This window comes from Dipodomys merriami, unplaced genomic scaffold, assembly GCF_024711535.1.
Source record: "Dipodomys merriami isolate MVZ:Mamm:240054 unplaced genomic scaffold, mDipMer1.0.p SCAF_19, whole genome shotgun sequence".
NCBI lineage: Eukaryota > Metazoa > Chordata > Mammalia > Rodentia > Heteromyidae > Dipodomys > Dipodomys merriami.
Window position 1 is genome coordinate 31263814 of NW_027203270.1, and position 25284 is coordinate 31289097.

At 40.9% G+C, this 25284-nt stretch overlaps 1 protein-coding gene across 2 annotated transcripts in view; it reads right to left on the minus strand.

Moving 5' to 3' along the window:
- The window catches only part of Spop (speckle type BTB/POZ protein), an 86698-nt gene continuing 61414 nt past the window's right edge, over positions 1-25284 (minus strand). For both annotated transcript variants that reach the window (XM_070028312.1, XM_070028313.1), the window contains exons 3-11: positions 24417-24560; positions 22882-23003; positions 19818-19969; positions 19569-19696; positions 12630-12807; positions 8091-8146; positions 7460-7582; positions 2918-3060; positions 1-1283 (exon numbers count right to left, since the gene is read on the minus strand). In XM_070028312.1, coding sequence (XP_069884413.1) covers positions 1139-1283; positions 2918-3060; positions 7460-7582; positions 8091-8146; positions 12630-12807; positions 19569-19696; positions 19818-19969; positions 22882-23003; positions 24417-24494 — 1125 coding nt within the window. In that variant the 5' untranslated portion in view covers positions 24495-24560 and the 3' untranslated portion in view covers positions 1-1138. The remainder of the gene's footprint in view (positions 1284-2917; positions 3061-7459; positions 7583-8090; positions 8147-12629; positions 12808-19568; positions 19697-19817; positions 19970-22881; positions 23004-24416; positions 24561-25284) is intronic.

Here is a 25284-nt window from a genome sequence, read left to right on the forward strand (position 1 = left end):
TACAAAATAGTAATTATTTATATTTTCAAAAAGAAAAAACTTAACATTTGGAAGTTCTCCCCGGTAGGAAGAGGAGCTAATCAGAAGGAACAGGACTGGCTCCTATGCAGGCGGCAAGTCAGGTATGAACAGCTGAGCAATCTGGGCTAGGATTTGTTTTTCACACAGTATTAATAATAAAATTTCCTTTTCTCTTTGCTTTTTTGTGTGTTTCCTAGGTTTGTTTTTTTTGTTTTTGTTTTTTTTTGCCTGTATTTTTTTTTCTTAGAAAAAAGGGAGGGGAGGGAAGAGAAATAAAATCAGAGAAAAATGCCAAAAAACATTTTCCACAATATCTAAAAACAGAGAACCATTGTTCTTATCAAGACAGTATAAATTCTGGATGAATTATTTTTTCCAGTTTTCAACACCAATAAAGATTTTTGCAAAAGCTACTACCATCAAAACACTCATCTTCCAGATCAAATGACCTCCTTTCCCCTTCTGCTTTCATTCGTCACTTTTCATAAGAGGATACAAAGATAGACTCCGTTCTTGCAAACAATAAGTGCTAACAATGAGATGTCTTCTCATACTTGTATGATAGTGAGGAATGTTCACAAACATCCAAGTTTTAGCACAACTGGAAGGACTAAAATTTGCTTCTTTTAACATAAATACTATTGGAATCCACAAACTGATTTTTGAAAAATTTTGCAAAAATTCTTCTTTCCTTTTCCCTTCTCTTAAAACTAAATGTCCTCTTTCTTTTTTCTTTTTCCTTTTTGCTCCAGGCACCTGACGATTTGTTCTGCTCAGTCAGATGCAGGTAGGTTTCTCCGAAGTACCACCGCTGGGATGTGCTTGGGGCCAGTGCCTAAACTGAATCCCAGTGTCAGACTTGGCCAGGCCAAAGGGAACACGGTGACATGGCAACAGGGTTTTCATTAGGTTGAGTAGCCCCCAGTCCTGGGCCCGTCCCTCCCCCCGTTCCCCTAAGTTATTTAGTGCTGTTTTAAAAGTCTGGGGCCATGATGCAGTCTTTTCCCACAACAGAGTAAAAGCTCCAGATTGCGCTGTCCTGTCTACCTGGTGGTCAATGGCAGCAGCAGTGGCTGCTGCTTCTGGAAAATAAACGGAGTCTCACAACTGGCAGGATTTAGGACTGCTTCAGGCGTTTGCGTGGGGGCCCCAGGAAAGGGCACTGTGCTGAAGCCAGAGAGCGGTATGCTTCAGCCACCAAGTGGGGGTGCGACACCACCATTGACTTCCACCCAGAGGTCTCCAAAACGTCCGAAGCATGACTAGGAAAAACATGGAAAGAAGGTTACCTGAGGGATGTGCAAAAGATGGATAGGACAGCACCCTGGACAGTGTGCTTCCCAGTGTCTGGTATAGAGGGCGTTAATGAAGGCTGTGCCCAGAAACCTTAATATGCACAAGAATCTGTTAAGACTGGTGATTGGACTGTGGCTGTCCTAATTCTCAAAATGGGGACATTGAGCCATTGTACCCGTGCACTTTGTGTTCACTAACGATACTAATAAGGAGAAAGAGCAAGGGTTCCTTCTTTAACTCTGAGCTACCACCTAGCTTTGTCATTTAACCAGATCACAGCTGGGGTCTATTTGTCAAAAAGGAGGGAAAAGAATCTGGTGTGGTAGTGTATACCTGTAAGATGAGCTACTCAAAGGCAGAGGCAGAAGCATCAAGAGTTTAAAGTCATTTGGACAAAATTAGGGAGACCTTATCTCAAAAATAAAATAAGAATTAAGAGCTGGGCTGGGTGGTAGAGTGGCTCAGTGGTAGAGTGCTTGCCTCACATGCATGAGGCCCTGGGTTGGATTCCTCAGCATCACATAAGCAGAAAAAAGCTGTAAGTGGCTCTGTGGCTCAAGTGGTAGGGCTCTAGCCTTGAGCTGAAGAGCTGAGGGACAGTACCCAAGCCCAGAGTTCAGGCTCCACGACCAAAAAAAAAGAATTAAGAGCTGTGCGTGTAGTTCAAGTGATAGAGCATCTGTCTAACAAAAGCATGATCCCCTGGACAAAATTCCTGGTACTATACCAAAGGTGGGGGTGGGGAAGGGGATGAGAACAGAGGGGGATAACCATACTTCTTTCAATGGTAAAGTTCTAAAAGGTTCCAAGCATGCATCAAGTACACAGTGAGCACTCAGTGGAACTTCGTATTTGGTGGTCTCTTCTCCCTCTTTTGTCTCAATTGATAACTCCTTAGAAACAATCTTACAACGAGATCTAGGGAAAATAATTTCCTGGTTTTTTTTGTTTTGTTTTTTTTACCATTTTCTATGTTAATTTATTGTTCATTTACCTATCTAGAATGTCTCAGATTTGTTTTACCCCAGAGCTTGCTTCTATATCAACTTTTAATTCACATCAGCAAGGGAAGAGAATGTGTACCAATGAGAAGATGAACTGTAGTAACAACTCATCTTGGTCCCTTCAAAGGATTTCAGAATTCTTCCACTTGAAGAAACAGGAATAGTGTAATATTTCTTTCTCAAAACAACATTTAACAATTTCAGTTACTGATTATTTCCTTTCTTTTCCCTATCCCTGCATAAACTATCAGATACACTTTACTAACTCATTAAAAAAAAGTACTTCTATGTCTTTTATTAAGTTAGTGAAGTAAAAATGCTGTCACTAGGGGCACACAGCCTTTTCAGGCCAGTACATTATCATTTTCATCAATTCTGATCATATTTGGAAGCAAACACTTCACTCACAACTAGGATTTGATCTATGAAAGCAAAACTACTTTCCATACTGTCAAGCTGAAGAAAAAGATGAAAACTCTATCCTTACTACCAAAAGGTTAATGAAGCTACTTGCCTGCTTTACCTACAAATTCAAAGTCTTTCTCCTTTCTTTATCCAATTATTCTGAAAGAGGAACTTTGAAAATGCCAACTCACTAGTTGATGAAATCCACTGCCTGAGTTTTCAACTGATCTGCACTGTGGAGGTCAGCCAGGATGAGAATTTCTGCGGCATTCTCCACAGAGAGGTTACTGCAGAGGGCGTCCTCACACATGACCTTCAAACGCTCCAGGGCATACTGTAAAACACAAGCAATGCTGTCGTCAGAGCAGCTATCATTCTGGGCTGATCGCTACAGATTTTCTTTGGCTGTAGCACCGTATAACTGGATACCAAAACAACATTGCACAGGGTATGAAAAGCTACTATTGTAATGAGAAAACATAAACACACTCTTGAAGGTTAGTTGTTTAAGCTTGAACTAAAGTCAGCTAAAGTTAAGGTCCATCTATTTGTGAAAAACGGCAATTATATAGTAGACCTACATCCTAAAGTTTACTCTATCAACTGTCTTTCTTAAATCATCACTACCTACCTACATGAGGCATAAGTATGCTTCAGGCCAACAGGAGCATTACATTTAAACTTTCTGCTATCCTTTTATCTAGAGCCAACTTGGGTGAAGCACAGTCCTTTCTTTCTATTTAAGCATTGTCACTAGCCCAGCAAGATATCCCAAATGGCCCACCAGGCTGGAAAAGGAATCCTGTGGTGACTTTCACCAGCATCTCTACTGCTAGGTGTTCCTGAATAGGGTGAACTAAGGGCCTCCTTTTAAAGAGAAAGAGATCAATAAAGTCCTGTTTTATTGAGGTTGAAGTTAACATTCTCAAGGGTGAAAGATAAAGCAGAGACCATGGATCCAATTTCAGTTTAAAAACTCCCATTTTCTAAAGAAAAGGCACATACGATCTGGAAATGGAATGTCTAGGTTAACCTGGGCCTATCTGATCTAGTTGACTGGGTCTGATGCAGCTCTACTACTTGCTCGCTCATATGTCATGAGCTTACAAAGGAAATTCAAGACAGAAAAAGTAACGAAATAAAAAAAAAGCACACACTAAAATGTCCATTCACAGGAGAACAGTTTGCTGAGCCTGTCCACAGTTCTTAGAGGTCCCATCCTGAGGGCCTCAGAACTCAATGGCATAACATCTCTCCAGGCTGAATCATAGCAATCAAATCAGGACATCTTCTGTTGTTATGAATTTGGGGTGAGGAGGCATGTCTGCAAGCCCTGTGAGCTCCTGCAGCTAAAAGAGAGTTTTATTGGTTTTGGTGCAACTTTAATTTTTTTTTTTATATTTGAGTAACTGGAAAATAGATTCCCAAGAAAAACAGGAATGACACTAGACAAGCAAGAAATAAGGTTGCAGTTTTTACTTAAAAAAAAAAAAAAAAAAAAAAAACAGAAAAAGTGAGTAAATGTTCAGTCTTTTTTCAGTACTCGCATACTATTTCTCTTATCCTAATATTCTTTTAAAAGGACTTTTACTGTGAATAGCTCTGATCCCTACTGCATAATTAGACAAAAGTAGCCACTCTTGTCCCTTAGAGGATAAAATTTTTTTCCCCTTAATTATGCTTCTGAAAAACCTGCCTAATGGCAGTACTTACCCCGGAGATTGAAATTATGTCTCCTAGGCCTGGCGACGTGTTTTGTTTTGTTTTTGGTCTAATTACACATGTCCCCAGGAGACTGGAAAAGCTCAGAAGAAGCTGTTTTAGCCTCTTGGGTACATTTTGATGTTTAGATCCTTCCATGAAATATTTCTTATTCTGCTTTCTTTAAAATTCACGGGGAAGTGTAAAGGTAAAAAATGTTTTTAAATAGTCTTGGAGCAAAGACTAATGGGAAACTCTGAATGGAAGTTGAAAAGGAACTCATTCATAAATTTAAAGCACTGCTATGGTTCAACTGCTTAATCTTAAAAATAGACAAAAACACACTGTATTGAAAATATTATCCTTAGAATGAAAAAAAATTTAGGTTAACCATCTTCACACTCTGTGCACTTAGAATTACTGTAAGGAATGATCTCTGACTAAAAAGCAGTAATAAAACCTTAGGAACAAGAAGTTTAACTTCGGCTCTAAAGATGTACAAATTTAGGCCTTAGTATTTCTGTCTAAAAAGTAGGCCTTAGTTGGGAACCAGTGCTCACATCTGTAATACACTAAATACTTAGGAGGCTGAGATTTGAGGATCATAGTTCAAAGCCAACACCAGACAGGAAAGCCCCTGAGACTTTTTTTTTTTTTTTTTTTTTGCCAGTCCTGGAGCTTGAACTCAGGGCCTGCGTACTGTCCCTGAGATGCTTTTGCTAGCACTCTACCACTTGAGCCACAGTGCCACTTCCGGTTTTTTCTGTTTATGTGGTACTGAGGAATCAAACCCAGGGCCTCAAGCATGCGAGGCAAATACTCTACCACTGAGCTACCTTCCCAGCCCATCCCCTGAGACCTTTTTTTTTTTTTTTTTGGGGGGGGGGGTCCGGTCGTGGGGCCTGAACTCTGGGCCTGGGCACTGTCCCTCAGCTCTTCAGCTCAAGGCTAGTGCTCTACCACTTGAGCCATAGCGCCACTTCTAGCTTTTTTCTTTTTGCTCATGTGGTGCTGAGGAATCGAACCCAGGGCAAGACAAGTGCTCTATCACTGAGCCACCTTCCCAGCCTGAGACTTTTATCTCCATTAATTGGAGATAAAAAAGCTGGAAAAAGAGCCGTAGCTTAAATGGTAGAGAGCTAAGCCTTCAGCACAAAAGCTCAGGGACAGTGCCCAAGTACTGAATTCAAGCCCCAGGACCAGCATGAATGCATACACACACACACTCACACTCACACTCACACACACTCCCCCCCCCAAAAAAAAAGGTAAGCTCAGGGACAGTGCCCAAGCACTGAATTCAAGCCCCAGGACCAGCATCAATGCATGTGTACACACACACACACACACACACACACACACACACACACACACACACACACACAAACACACACACACACACACACACACACACACACACACACACACACACACACACACACACACACACACTCTCTCTCTCTCTCTCTCTCTCTCTCTCTCTCTCTCTCTCTCAAAAAAAAAAAAAAAAAGGTGGGCCTTGAGGTACTACTAGTCCTTCCAAGATCTAGAAGATGAGGAACTAAATACCTGATGTAGACAAGAACAAGTGACTACTCACTGAAATCCACAGCAGTTCAGGCAGAATCACCTAAACTATGCTCTATCTTCTATTCTCCAGAGTTTGCAGCAAATGTTTTCTTTCTTTTTTTGGGGGGGGGGGGGTGGGGGGCGGGAGGGGAGTCCTGGGCTTGAACAGCACCACTTCTAGTTTTCTGGTAGTTACTTGGAGAAAGAGTCTCACGGACTTTTCTGCCTGGCTGGCTTTGAACTTCTATACTTAGATCTCAGCCTCCTGAGTAACTAGGATTACAGGTGTGAGCCATGGGCACCCATGTCTTACTGAAACCAAGTTTCCACTGATCAGTAAGCTTAGAGTAGAAGGATACAATCATTATTCCCATTTTCATCAGCTTTACTGATTGGATCTATGTATCTCATCCTCTAGGCACATTTCAAAATGCTGATCAGTAAGGTAAAACCTCCACTGTAAATCCAGGCACCTTTCTGTGCCCACAGATGCAAAGAGAAGTGGAAGGAGACCATAACCAGTCTCACCCACCCGCCCCCCACTCCCACCACGAATACTCTCCTTCCAGATGGTGTAGGAGCACCAAGACAAGAAAAGCTAGCATTCCAGCAGACAATCTTTTCCCATGAGGTCTACTATTGCAGGTTAAGTCCTTTTAACATCTTCACACCCATCACTCCTGTTCTTACACAAGAAAGCTTCTCTATAGTGAGCCTCTGGGATGTTTTCATAGGCCCAAGGCCTGGACAAGCAGGTCTCTGGACTCCATCTAATTTGTCTATACAATCAAAGTCAGTTTCCCAATATGTGTTTTGGGTCCACTAATCCTCAGAAGTGATTCTTGAGAAGGAACTCAAGGTTAACTAAACTGTAGATGCTGTCCATCATATTCTCTTTTGGAAAACTCCCAGTGTACCTTAACATGCTTCATGTCTGAGAAATTCTGCAGTAAAATGGCAATTCTTTGACTTAGATAAATTCAGTATCTTCTTCCTTTCAAAGAGCCATTGATTGTTCTATAATTTTGAAGAGCTAGTATATCTTTCAGTAACTACTTAGCAGAGCTGAAAATGCTAACCACAATACAATGTATTCTGTTATAACAAAAATTTTTAAAAGATGGAAAATTATAAAGCACAATCCAAATGTTAGTGTTACTTGAATCTTTTCTCTTACTGTGGTTTAATTTGAATTGGGACAAGAAGAGAGGTGAACACCAACCCTATCTTTCTTTTCCATTAGGAGTGACCCCACAGTTTACCATTCATAGAAGAACACATTTGAGAACAAAAAGGTTACTATTAATTGTGTTGGAATGACATGTATACATAAGTTTGTCTAGACCATACTAAGATATATGTATGCTTGTTTTACCCACAATGAAACAGAGAAGTCCATTTTCAGAATTGAAGAAGTCACAATAACACCTGGACCTACAATTAATTTCCTATTCTTATCTTACCTTGTCAGCAGCTGCCAGCAAATCGTCAGCCATTTTGTCAAGGTTTGGAGCCTTTCCCGTGTAAATGAAGCACATCATTTCCTTAAAAACTTCAGGCTCCACATCGTTGATTTCAACCCGATTCTATGCCAGAAAAACTGAAAATGAGAAAACCTTCCAACAGAACAAAATCCTAACTATGTTCATGATTTTAAGCTCTGGTGAAGAGAGAAGCTTTTTATCACTTAAAATCACTTAAATGAATAGAAAATGTCTCCTTACCCTACTTGATATTATACCCTTCTCATCCTATACAGCCTGTTTGCTTTCTCAATTATAAGAGCAAAACAACTATATCTGTAATTTTTTATTTTTCTGAACTTTCTAAGCAGAAACACGTATCTAATACCCTCACTGGCAACTGTTTAGATGATCTCCTGGGGGATAAAGTGAGTCCACTTTCCCTGGAATGACTTCCACACTGTTACCTCTCTCTCTGCTCTCAGAAGGTATCTATTCAGGGAATTGTACTCCATTTTAATAACAGAGTAAGAAAAAAAATAATTAGGAAAATAAATCTGCTACCAAACTGGGAAATGATCTGATTCTAATCACCTGGCTAAAGACACGTATCCTTTCTGTTGTTACATACCTTTTTGCTCTCCTCCATTTCATGTTCAAACATGGCACTAAAAACTGGAGAACGAGCTACAAAGTGAAAGGGTAATAAACAGGTTAAATTTTCACATGTAATATCTTCGTTATCCTCTATCACCGTGAATAGATCATTTTCCTTCCTTCTCCCATCTCATTGAGGAAAGGGTTTCAAGTCACACTGGAATTACAGAATTTTCTTTCATATATACCAATGAGTAAATAATTATACAATATTTTTTCTTTTTCTGTGTGTGGGGGAGGGCAGTACTAAGGTTTGAACTCAAGCAAAACCTTGTGCTTGCTGGGGGGGGCACTAAGCCATGCCTCCAGATTCCGAACCACTTATTGCTCCCATTCCAAGCAATTTTAAATTCCAAGTAAGCCCAAGACATCAGTGGCTTATGCCTATAATCCTAGCTACTCAGGAAGCTGAGATCTAAGGTCATAGTTCAAAGCCATCACAAGCAAGAAAGTCCATGAGACTCTTTTTTTTTTTTTTTTTGGGTCCGGTCGTGGGGCCTGAACTCTGGGTCTGGCCGCTGTCCCTCAGCTCTTCAGCTCAAGGCTAGCGCTCTACCACTTGAGCCACAGTGTCACTTCCAGCTTCTTTCTTTTTTGCTTATGTGGTGCTGAGGAATCGAACCCAGTGCCTCATGCATGCAAGGCAAGCGCTCTACCACTGAGCCACCTTCCCAGCCCCTCCACGAGACTCATCTCCAATTAACCACCAGAAAACTAGACGTGGTACTGTAGCTCAAGTTGGTAGAATGCTAGCCTTGAGCAACAGAGCTCAGAGACAGTACCCAGGCCCTGAGTTCAAGCCCCATGACTGACCACCCCCACATCGCCCCCAAAAATAAATAGAGAAGGGCCCACAGCAGTATATATGTCTTAGAGGGTCACCAGGAGTAAATTTTCCTTTGGTGTAGATAACCAACCTAACACCTGCATTTTTGGCTGAAACAATGATACCAACTTTATGCTAGGAAAACCACATCCAGAGATGGCAACAGAGCAAGAAGGTCAAGAACTGAGATTGAGGGCTGGGAATGTGGCTTAGTGGTAGAGTGCTTGCCTAGCATGCATGAAGCCCTGGGTTTACTTCCTAAGTACCACATAAACAGAAAAAGCCAAAAGTGGTACTGTGGTTCAAGTGGTAGAGTGCTAACCTTGAGCAAAAGAAGCTCAGGGACAGTGTCTGGGGCCTGAAATTCAAGCCCCAAGACTAGAGAGAATAAAAACAAAACAAAAAGAACAAATTGATAGCACATACTAGCCAATGATTGATAGGCATTTATAGTGAATTGTCTATTCTTATAAGTTACTCTTTTTTTTTTTTTTTTGTCAGTCGTGGGACTGGGCGCTGTCCCTCAGCTCTTCAGCTCAAGGCTAGTTCTCTATCACTTGAGCCACAGCACCACTTCTGGCCTTTTCTGCTTCTGTGGTGCTGAGGAACTGAACCCAGGGCCAAAGTTATACATTCTTTTTTATTTTGGGTCCGGTTGTGGGTCCTGAACTCTGGGCCTGGGCGCTGTCCCTCAGCTCTTCAGCTCAAGGCTAGCGCTCTACCACTTGAGCCATAGCACCACTTCTGGCTTTTTTCTTTTTGCTTATGTGGTGCTGAGGAATCGAACCCAGGGCCTCATGCATGCAAGGCAACCGCTCTATCACTGAGCCACCTTCCCAGCCCCTCTAAGTTATACATTCTTTTTTTTTTTTTTTTTTTTTTCGGTCCGGTCGTGGGGCCTGAACTCTGGGCCTGGGCGCTGTCCCTCAGCTCTTCAGCTCAAGGCTAGCGCCCTGCCACTTGAGCCACAGCGCCACTTCCGGCTTTTTTCTTTTTGCTTATGTGGTGCTGAGGAATCGAACTCAGGGCCTCAGTCATGCAAGGCAAGCGCTCTACCACTGAGCCACCTTCCCAGCCCCTAAGTTATACATTCTTTTTTTTTTTTTTTGGGTCCAGTTGTGAGGCCTGAACTCTGGGCCTGGGTGCTGTCCCTCAGCTCTTCAGCTCAAGGCTAGCGCTCTACCACTTGAGCCACAGCGCCACTTCCGGCTTTTTGCTTATGTGGTGCTGAGGAATCGAACCCAGGGCCTCATGCATGCAAGGCAAGCACTCTACCACTGGGCCACCTTCCCAGCCCAAGTTATACATTCTTAATGGAGATGTTATCACTCTAGAGTTGGAAAAGGCCTTAGATAATACAATAATTTATGGCCCTTCAAAGTTCACTCTACCTGATAAAATCATCTTCCTTAGTACTTTTCTCATTAGGGAGAATTTAGTCTTTGTTCTTAGGGGTGGGAAGACTAAAATGGTTGAGAAAGTGTTCTAATCTATGCATATTCTAGTCTAATAAATACCATGAAAAAAGAAGTAAACTTAATTTTAGCCATAAACAGTAATAAAATGACTAAGAACTCAAGTTTTTACATGTTGTTAATTAAATCAGAGGTCTTGGCCAAGGTTGAGACCAGCAACCATTACCAAATAGTGGAGGAACAGATGGAACATGTAGGAGGGTTTTTGACCTAGCAGGCAGGAACTGGAACTTTTAGCCTATAGTTTATATCAGAAAGGATTAATTTTAGTTCTGTCATTTTATAACTTTTTTGTGCATGGCAAATCACTTAACTGCCTAAGCCTCAATATTTTAATCTATACCAAAAGGGTTATTCTCACTGTCCTTATATCAGAAAAATTACAGACCATAGGATAACTATAAGGCACTGAAGCACTGGTGCTTTTTTATAAATAGGGAAGGGCCCACAACAGAGGGTCACCAGGCGTGAACAGTAGCTGATATGATTGGAGTACATAGAATCCCCAGGGAAAATAAATATGAAAATAGAACTGAAGCAAACCTTTAGAGGGCTGACCAAAATGAATGTTCAAAGGGATGAGTGAGGAAGAGGGAGAGAGGCCACACGTTAGAAGTAGCCAATGATCCAGAAGAAAACTGGAGACAGGAGTAAAGTAATATATGAACTGAAGTCTCTCAAATTTAGAACTAGCAGGTCATGCATGTAACCTTGGAAAATTGCTTTCCTAGCATGAAGGTGAACTGAGGATAAGTGGGAGGAAAAGAAGTAGAGAGTGAATGTGCTTACTCAAGAAATTTAGCTCTGGAAGGAAATGGAGAGAGAGAAGGAAGGGAGAGGGGAAGAAAGAGGGGGTGAGAATAACTGGTAGAGTAAGATTTCTGGGAGGACAAAATGGGATCCAGAGAAGAGAAGTGAAAAACAGACTGCTCTGAACATGGGGAAGAACTCTACTGAGAAGACAGGTAAGATGAAGGCCTTCCGACAAAAGGCCCCAATGTTCTCTTGGAGAAGTTGGCAATAACATCTTTTAGGAATTAGAGGAGACTAAAGGAGAATTTAAAATATTTCTTGTTGCTCAGCCTCCCCTGTGCTGGGATTACAAGTATGCACGACTATGCCCAGATCAGGTATGTAAGTCAGCATGATGAAGTTGAGGTCTTAGGAAGAAGCATGTTGCTTGGAGGTTCATATCATCTCCTCATAGTTTTATGCTCTACAGAGCAGTGTGTGGCTGTCTGCTCTCCTTTCCTGTGAGGTGAAGTCAGTCCTCTGGGCAGTTCTACCTCTGGGTCAGTCTTTCTGGGCTTAAAATCCAAGGGCCTATTAGAGCAGGACCTGATCTTCCTTGTCCATGGCTACAGTCTTGTCCTCCTAATGTGTTTATACTGAAGAGAAAGCTGACTGCTTAAGGCTGGGGACCCATTCAGCTAAAGGTTATTTAGCTTGCAGGCAAGAATACTCTCCATTGTCTCCAAAGACCCTGCCTGGCAGCTGATACCCATTCTTTTTTTCCAGATACTCATTCTTAACAAATATTCTGACAGCTACTCCCCAGGTGCAAGAGCATTCAATACCTTTGCCCACCATCATCCACACATTGAAGACATTGGCCCAAGTCCACTATATAAGGAAAAGCCAGAATATCTTTTTTTTGATGTGTGTATGTGTGTGTGTGTGTGTGTGTTGATCCCGGGGCTTGAATTCTGGGCCTGGGTGCTGTTTCTGAGTGCTCAAGGCTAGTACTTTACCACTTGAGCCATACTCCACTTCTGGGTTTTTGGTGGTTAATGGGAGAAAAGAGTCTCATGGACTTTACTGCCCAGACTGACTTCCAACTGTGATTCTGAGATCTCAGCCTCCTGAATGCCTAAAATTAGAGGCATGAGCCACTGGCACCTAGCCACTCTACCCCTTTTAATGGAGAACCCCTTTTTCATTATGAGAACTAATGCCTTCATGATATGAAAATATATTTAGGTATAGAGTTAAGGTTATTATGAATCTATCATTTTTCCTTATTTCACCAAAACTATAAAGTGAGCTGGAAGTGGTGCTGTGGCTCAAGTGGTAGAGCGCTAGCCTTGAGCTGAAGAGCCAAGGGACAGCTCCCAGGCCCAGAGTTCAAGCCTCACAACCGACAAGACAAAACAAAACAAAACAAAACAAAAAACCCCAAAAACTATAAAGTGATGCACAATTAAATACCAACCTGCTAAGATAGCTTTGTGAGCCTGAAATTCCTGGCCAGCAACACACAAGCAGCAGTCTGTGAACCGGGAATTCTCCCACAGCCCTCCTAACTCATCTGCCAACCGGCACTCAGGAACCTTCACCATGTTCATGGTATTCTGGCCAGAAATATTGACGGAATCTTGTACCACACTAACCTGTGAAATATAAGGAGATATCATCCAAAGCTTTTTTTTTAACCAGCAAGTGGGGAGATGACTTTTGCCTTAATGCTATAGAACATTCACACACCAGTGTTAGTCGTATTCTCTCTTTTTCTTTTTCTTTTTTTTTGGGGGGGGTTCAGTTGTGGGGCCTAAACTCTGGACCTGGGCGCTGTCCCTCAGCTCTTCAGCTCAAGGCTAGTGCTCTACCACTTGAGCCATAGTGCCACTTCCGGCTTTTTTCTTTTTCTGCTTATGTGGTGCTGAGGAATTGAACCCAGGGCCTCATGCATGCAAGGCAAGCACTCTACCACTGAGCCACCTTCCCAGCCCAGTCGTATTCTCTCGAAGCCAGCTCCACAATCAAGGCTTTATCCTGAATCAAGTAATTTCGTATTAATCAGGACCACAGTTATTTTACACCACCTCAGGATAATGGTAAGAGCCCAACAGAGCAACTTCTCCAATTTCTAATAAGCTCTACCTCCTTGTACCATAAACCTGGGTAGAGCCAACAGGGGGAAACTGACAAGACAACTGTTAAACCTCACGGGCTGGGAAGGTGGCTCAGTGGTAGAGCGCTTGCCTTGCATGCATGAGGCCCTGGGTTCACGATTCCTCAGCACCACATAAGCAGAAAAAGAAAAAAGCCAGAAGTGGCGCTGTGGCTCAAGTGGTAGAGCGCTAGCCTTGAGCTGAAGAGCTGAGGGACAGCGCCCAGGCCCATAGTTCAGGCCCCATGACCGGGACCCAAAAACAAAACAAAACAACAACAACAACAAAACAACCTCATGTGTTCATCTTCTCCTGCTTTAAACAAAAGGCTAAATATAAAGAATGCCTATCTAAACTACCACTTGAACTCTGGAGGGTTCTCTCAAGCATAAAAGCACTTCACTTCATTTTAGTTGGGTTTGTAATATGTAAATAAAGCACAGCCAGGTAAGTGAACCGGCACTTCCTTAAAGTGTCAGCTTAATGAGCATAACATTACTGACCAGTATACAAGTAAGGGCTGAGCTTGGAAGATCTTCCGGGCACGAATAACTGAGTGGATATAACACCACAATTGGTATACCTGTACTCAGTTAACTGTGACAGTGACATTTGAGATGGCTGGCTGCAGCCACACATGCACCTACAGCTTTGAAACAGAATGTCAATGGCATTTTCTTTCCACTGTGGTTCAGCAGCCTGTTTTAACCAGTAGAATAAATTGCTCTGCTTAATATAAACCAAACTAACTTCTAGATGGGTCTGTGAGACTCATATAAATTTGTTGTTAAGGTAGTAACTACAAGGATTTATAAATCACGTAACTTTCTAAAATAAATGTCCATGAGCAAATGAATGCTAAGACCCCTTAGAGCAATCATCTGCCTACCTACCATTGCCATGCTCATCTCCTACAACATATTAGGTAAGAAAAGTTAAATCCATGCAGAATTCACAAGCCTTGAGAATTAACTCCCCATTCTTCCTAAGAGTCAGATGAGACATTTAGGAACATCTGTGATGACCCAGATTTCTTTTGACCTTCAAGATGCAAGTCATCTTTTAGCCGCAGTCACATGCCCAGAGGCAAAGTTGGTGCCCAATCTAGAGGAGCTTTAGTTCCTTCTGTGTTACTATCAGGTCAAGAAACTTACTTATTTGTTTAAAAGTAGCTGTTATGGTCTTGAGTAGTGAAGCAGCCAAGTTAATCAATTATGAATGTGTTTAGCATTAGTAGCACATTTATCAGAGGCAGATTATAACACTTTTTAATAGTCTAGGAACAAACCACTCCACAGCAATTTTCTCTTGTCTTCTGTAAGCTTTCTAATTTGGTTCAGGCATTTTCTCATATTAATACTTCTTTGATTTAGCATTAATGTCCAAAGTATCTACTCCTAGATACAACTCTAAATTCTGATTTTTTTTTAATGGAAAAGGAAAAGACTAATTAAATCCAACTTCTTCATTGGGAAAGGCAGAAATCTCTGGGGATGGCCAATGAAGGGAATGGAGAACACTTTTGGCACTGTGTTCCTAGCTTGAATTAAACCAGGTTGACAGGAGCCCAAAGTCATTAACACTTGATGGCAATTTAGTAGTCTGGGTAAAATGAATTGGCAAAAGCTAAGCTGAATTTTGCATAAACTATGGTTACTGGTGTACCTTCTGCTGGTTAGATACATATTTGGTAATGAGTGGGCACAAAGACTATGACACCTCTCACTGGGGCAATTCTTCTCTCTGGACACAGACAGGAACATAGCAGGAAAGAGAATGTTCCTTTACTGTCTGCACCAGGCTTGTTCTGTAGATATATGGATGCCTAGAGTCTCCAGAGCTCTGAATGTCTGGCACCTCTTACCAACATTAAATACGCTTAATTAAAAATAAATTTTAAATGGCATTCACAAATGAGTCTTTAGAGCCCAAACTTTTAGCTTAGAGAGGGATTGTTTTCCTCTGTAAATGATAATGCTAAAAATGAGACCATTTTGAGAAAAACTAAAGATATTTTTTTAATGCCTATAAAGTTGACTATGGAGACTCATTGAGAACTGCAGCTGTGAAGATGACGTGACTGTGACATTTATGTCGTCTTATAAATGAATGCAGGAAAATGTCTCAGGAAGACTGTATAATCCCCTAAGTTTCAAGTTGTAAAAGGGTCTCACTTTTAAAATCAATTTCTTTTCTTAAAAAAGAGATTTCATAAAAGACTAAGGGTTGTGCCAATTCTGGTACATTCCATCTATAAAAAAGTCAAAGTAAAAATCCATGAAAATACACTAAAACAATAAAAAAATTAAATAGGCAGTACATACAAATTGTTTATAGTAGCAACACTATTACTCATAGCAAAACACTAGCAACAACATAAATGTCGGTCAGCGAGAAGGAAAAAATAAATTGTACATTCATACAAAACATTATACTGCACTAAAAATGAGCTATGGTCACACGCAAAATACAAATATTAGATACATAATGTGAAAAAAGCAAATCCTAGCTGAGAATATATAGTCTGACATAGTTTTTAAAAAACTCAAAAGAAAGCAAATCTAAATAATTGATCAGACACAGAAGTAATAAACCAGGAGATGTTAACAAAATAGCCATTTCTCATCTCTGAGTAGAGAATGGAGGAGTAGCAAATACAGGTTAGTTCTGATAATTATCCTCAGGATACAGGAGGAGCGACTTAATTCCTAGTCACTGATGATCTTGGTTTGGGGGGTGGGCTGACTACATTTTCATGTTATAACCTATGATAATGTTGCACATTAAATCAACATTTTTTTTTGGGGGGGGTCAGTTGTGGGTCTTGAACTCTGGGCCTCTGTGCTATCCCTGAGCTCTTCAGCTCAAGGCAAGTACTCTACCACTTGAGCCACAGCACCATTTCCAATTTTCTGGAGATAAGAGTCTTATGAACTTTCCTGCCCAGGCTGGTTTTGAACCGTGATCCTCAGATCTCAACCTCCTGAATAGCTACGATTACAGACACGAGCCACCAGCGCCCAGCTAAATCAACATTTTTATAGGACAAAACAATCAAATATTGGCACTTTCAAACAGTACAACTAATATATACAAATAATTCATTAGTGAAAACAAAACATCAATAGACCCATTTATAAAAATTGGCAAAAACAATTTCAGGCTATGTAGGGACAGACTATGTTTGAGAATGGAAGGGAAGTAAACATATGTCTAGATATTTTATATTTCGTGTTTTACATGGCATTTCCTATTTCATCTTTAACTGTACCATTACAAAGAGACACAGAATCTTTTACAGCTGTCAAAGGCATATACAGTAAGGGGAAAATAAAGGTATCTTTATTGCTGTTACTTGTTAAATATAAATAACTGGAGAAAGGGTTAATAGAGTTTTCCTAAATCTTTTCTGTGGTCCAAATTATTAAGAAGAAAATTAAAAGTATAATTTGAACATGTTTTCAGGTCTCTCTCTTCCATTATTAAAGTCAATACTTTCTAAGAAAACTTGAGAGCCCTTGTTTTCTTGGGTGAATGGCATTTGGTTCCACTGAGTGTACCGCAGAAGTCTAGAGATGGGAAATGGAGGGCTGACATGGCCCTGACATTAATCTGCTGCACAATGTTAGGAAAAATTACCTGACCTCCTGAGGCACTGCTTCTCTCCCTGTAACATAAAATGAAGGAAGACAACTAACCTTGCTTACAGGATTGTGATAAGAGACAATTCAGAAGCTTTGAAAAAGCTTCCAAAAAAGTTAATTAAGCAAAATCAACTTGAAAGAATTGCTACATTTCCTAATAGACAAAAATATCACTGAGAACTCAAAATGAAGCCAGAGTGGCATATTATAAAGAGCGTCCATTTGGCACTTTCAGTTTACAATCTAATTTCCTTTAACACTCAATAACAGTAATACCACTGAAATAAAGGCCAAAAGAAACACATATGTGATTCTCCATCTTTCACCTTAGGATTCCCTCTTGTGGCCTCTGGGAATATCAAAAAGTCCTTGAAAATACCGTACTTAATGCATCAGGACAGCACACAAGTGCCTGGGCCACCTACAGATGTAGGGAGAACAGTGGGACCTCATAACCTAATTTCCATGTGAACATCACTTTCATAAAGGCCTCTAAATAACAAAAACTACTAATTATGCCAATACTAATATAAGCATAAATTAAAATAAGCTTGTTTATAAATATTTCATTGTAGAGGAGAAACAACAGGTCAAAAGGATGGAAGTTGCATCAAAAATGGTCTAGCTATGAAAAGTGCTAAGAACTTAGATGAGCTGTAGACAGTTCTTAAACCCACACATCCAATACACACCCCCGCGCAAACGTCTTGCAATGCTGAATGCTACTAAGTCCACAGAGAGTCTTGGAACAGAAATGAGTCTCACTAGGCACAATCCCAAGTATGAGAAGCAACACTCAGCACCTGTGCCCAACCGAGAAGTGTGAGAGGAACAGATGGCACACCTGGTTTGATGGTAAGAAACCGATGGCATCAGCAGAACCCAGCAGACGTTTCCCTGTTCAACATCTCCTCGTTTCCAACGTGTCATCTCACTTCCCTTCTAAGTCAGTAAGGCAAATCTAAACTTAACCACAGGATTTCTCCAAAGAGAATTTCGTGTGGGGAAGTGCAGATAGAGTGCTGGAACTCAGCCTCAGACTTAACCACAGGATAAAAGATTGCCAAGTGAGGGCAGGCTAACTAGTTTCCAAAATCAAGACTGTCAATACAGGGGTTGGAGCAGCTGGAATGAACTAAGAAAGAGAAGGACACACGGGAGAAAAACATCAATCCACTATGGGCTTGGAGATGCTACAGTAAAGGTTATGGCTCTGCCTAAAACACCAGATGCAATATTCAAAGAAGCTATCTTCAGAGAAGGTGGAAGATTGGCTTTTATTTCTGACAAAATTAGAACTTTCTACTATTTTAAAGTTTTGATTTGTTAAAAATGCAAGTCTCTAAGATAGATGAAGGCTACACTAATGCTATTTATATAACACATAACTTCACAAAAACCATTTAATTGTTCTCTTCAGTCAGCCAACTGAGTATCATCTGTGACTAGTAGAACTTTCATTCAAATGTCAAGTTCATCAGACATTAAAAAAACTGCCACATTTTATATGTGTGTTAGATAATAGTCCAGTAGTTTGTTTTTTTACTTAGCAATTAAAATGGAGAGGGAATAGCTATTATGCAAACCATATTTATTCAGTGTATATGCCTGAATAAGTTTTCTAATAATTAGCAACTATTCTGTTAAAATACAGAAGAATGCTAGTGCTGGCCAGGTTTCTTTCACAAAAGGACAGATTCCTCAGGGACTACCACCCCTGCTACACCAGTGGTGATATGCGTTTGGAACTGTCATTAACTCACAGTGTGAGCCTATTATTTGACAGAACAATCTGGCAGTTGGGAAACCTGCCTGCACTCTCCCCATGAAAGTGCAGTGGTAACCTCATCAAGTATGCTGCTCATGGAGTGGTTCCCTGGCCATATGGTATATAGTGTCGCTAATGCCCCAGCTGACTAGGGGTTTTATTCATTTATTACAATGTGAGTTTAAGAGAATATTTCTAAATATATGGAAAACAACATGAAATGACTCAATGCTTTCCAATTGCATCTTGGTCTGGAAATTTTACTTCCAGGTTTTTCTTGTAAAGCTGGGAAGGCTCTACAGCCCTTGGTAAGAAACAGACCTTTCTACCTGACTATAGCTAACTCTCCCAGCGAACTCTGAGTTAGAAGTTTTACACAGATTTTGCCTAGAAAAAGTGGTTTCCACTCTCCTATTTCATAATACTCCAGCAAGCCAAATCACAACTCAACTCCTAATGGGATTCATTGTGTTAAAGGGCAGAAAAGGAAAGCGATCTGATCCATTGTCAAACATACCTGGACTTCCACTCAAGAAGGAATAGCTGCTGGTCTGAAGTGACAGTCCTTCCAAATAGTATTTGAAAGGACCCAGCCAAAAATGCTAGAAACCTGATCCAAGCAACTCAGAACTGATAGATACTAAGACAATGCACAATCTTTATTTTGTGAACATGCCCAATAACCTTGAAATCATGAGGCAGTTCAAGAAGCCACATAAATAGTATCTGTACAGCACACTCCACTTGGGGATTTTTCTCATTCCACATCCCTAGTACAATACAATTAAGTCTACCAATACCATCACGTCTGGGAATTGTCAGTCTCAGAGTAGGGTGAAGGGACTCACCTCACAGAAGAGGGTAAGCTTGTCATCAGGGAGAAGTCCATTGGCTTCATCCAAGAGAAAATCTCTACGGATGAATTTTTTGAATCCCCAGTCTTTGCCTTGCACGAACCTATAAGCTCGCTGACTCTCTGGGATTGAAAGAAAAAAGTTATGTTTATAGTTACTAAAAAATCAGAGGTCAAATTCACGATTTATTAGTGCATGAAGATAATGTGTGTGAAAGTATAGTCAAACAGAAAGAACATTTACCCATAGCTTTGGTTTCTTCTCCCTTAGCATTCAGGATGGAGAATTTGAATTTTGCTCGAACTTCACTCTTTGGACAACTGACCAATAATAGGTAAAGTGACAGGTAATCTTTGCTTTCTTCATCTAGCCCTTTTGGGTTTACTCGCAAACACCTGACCAAAAGGGAGAAGAGAAAAATGTAAACAGGAGTAAAGGGGAAAAGAAAAAAGAGAGTAGCCTGATAAGGCAGTGAAGTAACAGTATGAAACTGGAATATGATAATCAACAGAAGTTGTCTAAAAATCCAGGCCACATACAAGGAAATTACCCTTTACCAGAATAACTACTGGGGAACCATTCTTCTAGAGCAATGTGGGTGGCCTTTTAAGTAGTAAACAAAAACAAGGAGCATTCTAGAATCTGACAACATATCCTTTTTCTCTCTTCCTTTTCACTTATAATCTCCCAAGTCATTCACTTTTTTCCTCTAAAATATTTTTAAATTCAGTTAGTCTTGTTTTAATCTAATCTTTGGAAAGTTTGCCCTTAATTTTGTTAGAACTATGGAGAGACTATAAAATAAAAGTCAATGAGTCCTTTAATACTACTGTAGGAGAGAATAAGTAATCTGGAGAAATATGTACATAACATATAATCTTTTACAGACATACTGGTAATCTGGCAATAATGTGTTAAGATTAAAATAACAGAGGCACTATGGAGAAGACAAAAGTAAAACCTCTGTTATACAGAATAATGTTCCAGCTAGCTTCTAAACAGAGATGCCCATCTTTAACTATTGGATGAATCAAAACAAAAATTCAGCCGGGCGCTGGTGGCTCACGCCTGTAATCCTAGCTACTCAGGAGGCTGAGATCTGAGGATCACGGTTCAAAGCCAGCCCGGGCAGGAGAGACCGTGAGACTCCTATCTCCAATAAAACCACCAGAAAACCGGAAGTGGCGCTGTAGCTCAAGTGGTAGAGTGCTCGCCTTGAGCTGAAGAGCTAAGGGACAACGCTCAGGCCCAGAGTTCAAGCCCCACGACCGACAAAAAAAAAAAAAAAAAAAAAAAATTCAGACAGAATTTAATAGGTTCAATTGAGTTAAGTTGTAAATGTCATGAGCTGAATTGCATGTGGTTCAGATACTGCTTCTGTCACATAGAATACACAGGCCATATGTATCCATAGGCCTTGCCAGTATTATGGCACCTCTCTCAAACAGGTGGCCTAACCCAGTACCTCTCTAGGGAGTGCAGATGTCACATTTATCAACATGTAATATGCTAAAGATGTGGACCTAAATACAATACCTAAGAATAAACACTTCTCTCCACATCTAGTGTTACACTGCTTAATGAATATAGTCGACAAATATCAAATAAATGAATAAATTCTTCAGTAAGTTATCAGAGGTTAAAACTGGTGATAAGATTTATTTGGGCTTTAGCAGTGGATATATGGTTGTATCCTTAATTGCCGCTCCTGTTCCTCAAGATGAATGGTTTAGACAAACTCCATTCCCAGGTAGCCTTCTCCATATTACTAGATCTAAACCTTCAGTGTATGTATGACATATTCTTGGCTATGCAGTCAGTTCAGCAAAAGCTCAGACTCACTGGCATGTAGTGGGTTATGTCCATGCTACTGCTAGCCATCCTTTAAGCATAGGAAAGCTAGACCTGAGCTGTCCAACAGCACAGACAGTGGGCAAGGGAGAGAATCTGATGATGTCCCTGCTGGACAAAATCCATCCTACATCTAGTAAGTCCAGTTACAAAGATAAATTCCCTTTATAGAAGGCAATTTAGAAGTTAAGGTTTATGTTAAAATCTAGGTTTCTTGGGCGGGGGGAGGAGGGAATGACAAACAAACAGAAAATCTGATTGTCAGACCTTTTTCACAGATTGCTTTTGGTTGGCTAAAGCTGAGTCAGTATATCTTTCCTTCTATCGATGGGTCTGAGTGAGCATCAAACCAGGGCCTCACTCTTGCTAGGCAAATGCTCTGTCAGTGAGCCACTAGCCCTTTATCACTCCCTTTTAGATAAAAGGATACTTGTTAGTGTGCTGAGCAGATATATGGATATCATTTCTAAAACTAACCCTCTTCTTTTTCTTCTTTTTGGTTTGTCATGGGGCTTGAACTCAGGGCCTGGGAGCTACCCCTAAGCCTCTTTGTGCTCAAGGCTAGTGCTCTACCACTTGAGTCACAGCACCACTTCTGATTCTTGAATGGTTATTTGAAGGTAAGAATCTCATGAGGACTTTTCTGCCTGGGCTGGCTTCGAACCACGGCCCTCAGATCTCAGCCTCTGGAGTAGCTAGGATTACAGGTGTGAGCTAGTGCCATCTGACTCTCTTTTTTCATTTATTCTGTAGCTTGAGTTTGCTAAACTCTTTTCATAAAAGCATTGAATTAATTCAACAAGCTTTTAGTGAGCATCTATTGTGTGCCACATGCTATTCTAGGCACTGGGGATATAATAAGAACAAGACAAACTCTCTCACTTCAGGGAATTTACATTGTAGTCAGTGTGTCATGAAACAATTTATTCTGGGGGCCTGTGACTTATGCCTATAATCCTAGGTACTCAGGAAGCTGAGATATGAGAATCCATAGCCAAGACAGGAAAGTCTGTGAAACTCTTATCTCCACACCCCCTCAAAAAAAAAAAAAAAAAAAAGCCAGAAGTAGAAATCTGGCTAAAGTGGTAGAATGCTAGCCTAGAGCAAAAAAAAGTTCAGGAGGGGCTGGGAAGGTGGCTCAGTGGTAGAGCGCTTGCCTTGCATGCTCTAGGCCCTGGGTTCGATTCCTCAGCACCACATAAGCAAAAAGAAAAAAGCTGGAAGTGGCGCTGTGGCTCAAGTGGTAGAGCGCTAGCCTTGAGCTGAAGAGCTGAGGGACAGCGCCCAGGCCCAGAGTTCTGGCCCCACGACCGGACCCCAAAAAAAAAAAAAAAAAGTTCAGGAACAATGGTCAAGACCTGAGTAGTTCAAGCCCCAGGACTGGTACCAAAACAAACAATGCAAACCAGGCAACTTATGAAAGAAAATTTTTACAGCTAAAGGTATTCTTCCTTACCATTTCAGTTTATCATTGGCTCCTGATGAAAAAGTTGAACTTTTAATGACTTCACCCATTTCCTCGCGGCAAAAGCTAAAGTTATTGATGGTCCACATGTAGGAGAATTTCACTACTTTGATCTGTTGATAGAAAAGCAGGAAGCAATTAAATAGCAACTGGGCAAACAGAAAAAAACCAGGATGAAGATCAGCTGAGCATTTCCCCTCCCTCCCTCTCCTGTCCTCTCCAGCACTCCTGGGCCAGAATAAAGGCCCAGCTTTTGATTCCCTTCATCCTTCATCCACATTTTAAGAAACCTCAATCTGACCTACCTCATTTTTTAAGCATTTTTTTCGGCTTCTGAGAAACACTGAATGGCAAGTAAGAAAAACATAGATGGGGGAAAAAACAACAATAATATAGACAGAATTGGGAAAGCAGACAATAAAACCATATTTAACATGAGCATGCAACTGAATTGTCTTAGGACTACAAATATCAATCGTGGCTGGGAAGGTGGCTCAGTGGTAGAGTGCTTGCCTTAAATGCATGAGGCCCTGGATTTAATTCCTCAGCACTACATAAGCTGAAAAAGCCGGAAGTGGCCCTATGGCTCAAATGGTAGAGTGCTAGCCTTGAGCTGAAGAGCTGAGGGACAGCGCCCAGGCCCAGAGTTCAGGCCCCACGACTGGCCAAAAAAAAAAAAAAAAATCAATCTTGGACCCCCTAATAATAAAACCTAGAACGTTATCATGTTGTACTCAAGTGGTACAGCAACAGCCTTTAGTGGAAAAAGCTAAGCAAGAGTGTGAGGCCATAAGGTCAAGCCCTACTGTGGGCACCAAAAAATAGAAATAAAATAGCCAGGCACTGGTGACTTATGCCTGTAATCCTAGCTACTCAGGAGACCAAGATCTGAGAATCATGGTTCAAAGCCAGTTGGGGAAGGAAAGTCCCTGAGATTCTTATCACTAGTTAACCATGTAAAAAGCTGAGAGTGGAGCTGTAGTTCAAGTGGTAGAGCGCTAGCCTGGAATAAAAAGAGCTCAAGAACTTCACCCCAGAGTTCAAGTCCCAGGGCTAGCACAACAAACAAACAAACAAACAAATCCCTTTTAACCACCACCGAAAAACCATAGCAAGCCTAGCCTTGAAGAATTAGATTTCAAGTTAAGAACTAAGGAATTGGGGCTGGGAAGGTGGCTCAGTGGTAGAGCGCTTGCCTTGCATGCATGAGGCCCTGGGTTCGATTCCTTAGCACCACACAAGCAAAAAGAAAAAAAGCCGGAAGTGGTGCTGTGGCTCAAGTGGTAGAGTACTAGCCTTGAGCTGAAGATCAGAGGGACAGCGCCCAGGCCCAGAGCTCAGGCCCCATGACTGGACCAAAAAAAACCAAAAAACAAAAAAACTAAGGAATCCAAGCTGACCAAGTATCATATCTACCTGTTATTTGGCAGTTAAGTCCCACACAAAGTAGGAAACCCAAAGGAGAAAAGTAATCATGTTCTGCCCATCAAATCCTCTGAAGATGGAAGAATAGAACATCAACTTACCTGTGTGTAGCACCAGCTCTCAGCTACAGGGCCACTCGACATTTCTGCCGGAGGTGGAGGACTTGGAACCCTTGACATCGCCAGTTTGAAGGTTAAACAAGATTTTCAAAGTCAAGGGGCAAAGATTTCTATTCTTTCTTCACCCTGATTGGATCCAATAACCAGTAAGATCAGATTATTGGTTTACTATCTTATTATTTGTTTGATCCTCTAGAGAGACTGAGAACTTTGTGGTCTTTCTGAAATGCTCTATATTGATCATTCAGATGCCTCCTTATTAAAATATGATCCCTAAAGAAAACCACCTAGTCTCCTAATCATAATTGTATCATCCTGTTTTAACCTACACAACACTCATTATCTTCTTAGCAAATGAACTTAACCTAAGAGTATATATTAAGGCCCATCTATGGGCTGCCTGAGGGGTAGCCAAGATTGTTCAAACAATCTTGCCACTGATCCCCTTCCTTGGAGCACACATGCTTTGCTCCTAAAGACTTTAATATATTTCTAACTTTGCTTTATTTCCTGTACCTAACTGCAAATGCAGCCTCTATTCCTCAACCCTTTGCCAGCTGCTCTCTTAAAGGGCACATTTTCATACCTTTCCTAGAAGCAATCTTTTCTCTGCAGCACCAGAGAACTGGCCCCACTTATTCTCCCAGCCCTACTTTATTTTCTGAGTATTCTTGCTCTTGATAATTTCTCAATCTCTTCTATTGGATTCGCTTCTTCCATTGGTGCTCACTGTGGTTTAATATTTAATCATTTTTTCAATCTACATTCTCTTTATGGCAATTGTATCCATATAAACAATATCCAATTTATGCCCTTATACAAACATTTCCCACATCAAGCTCTCACTTAT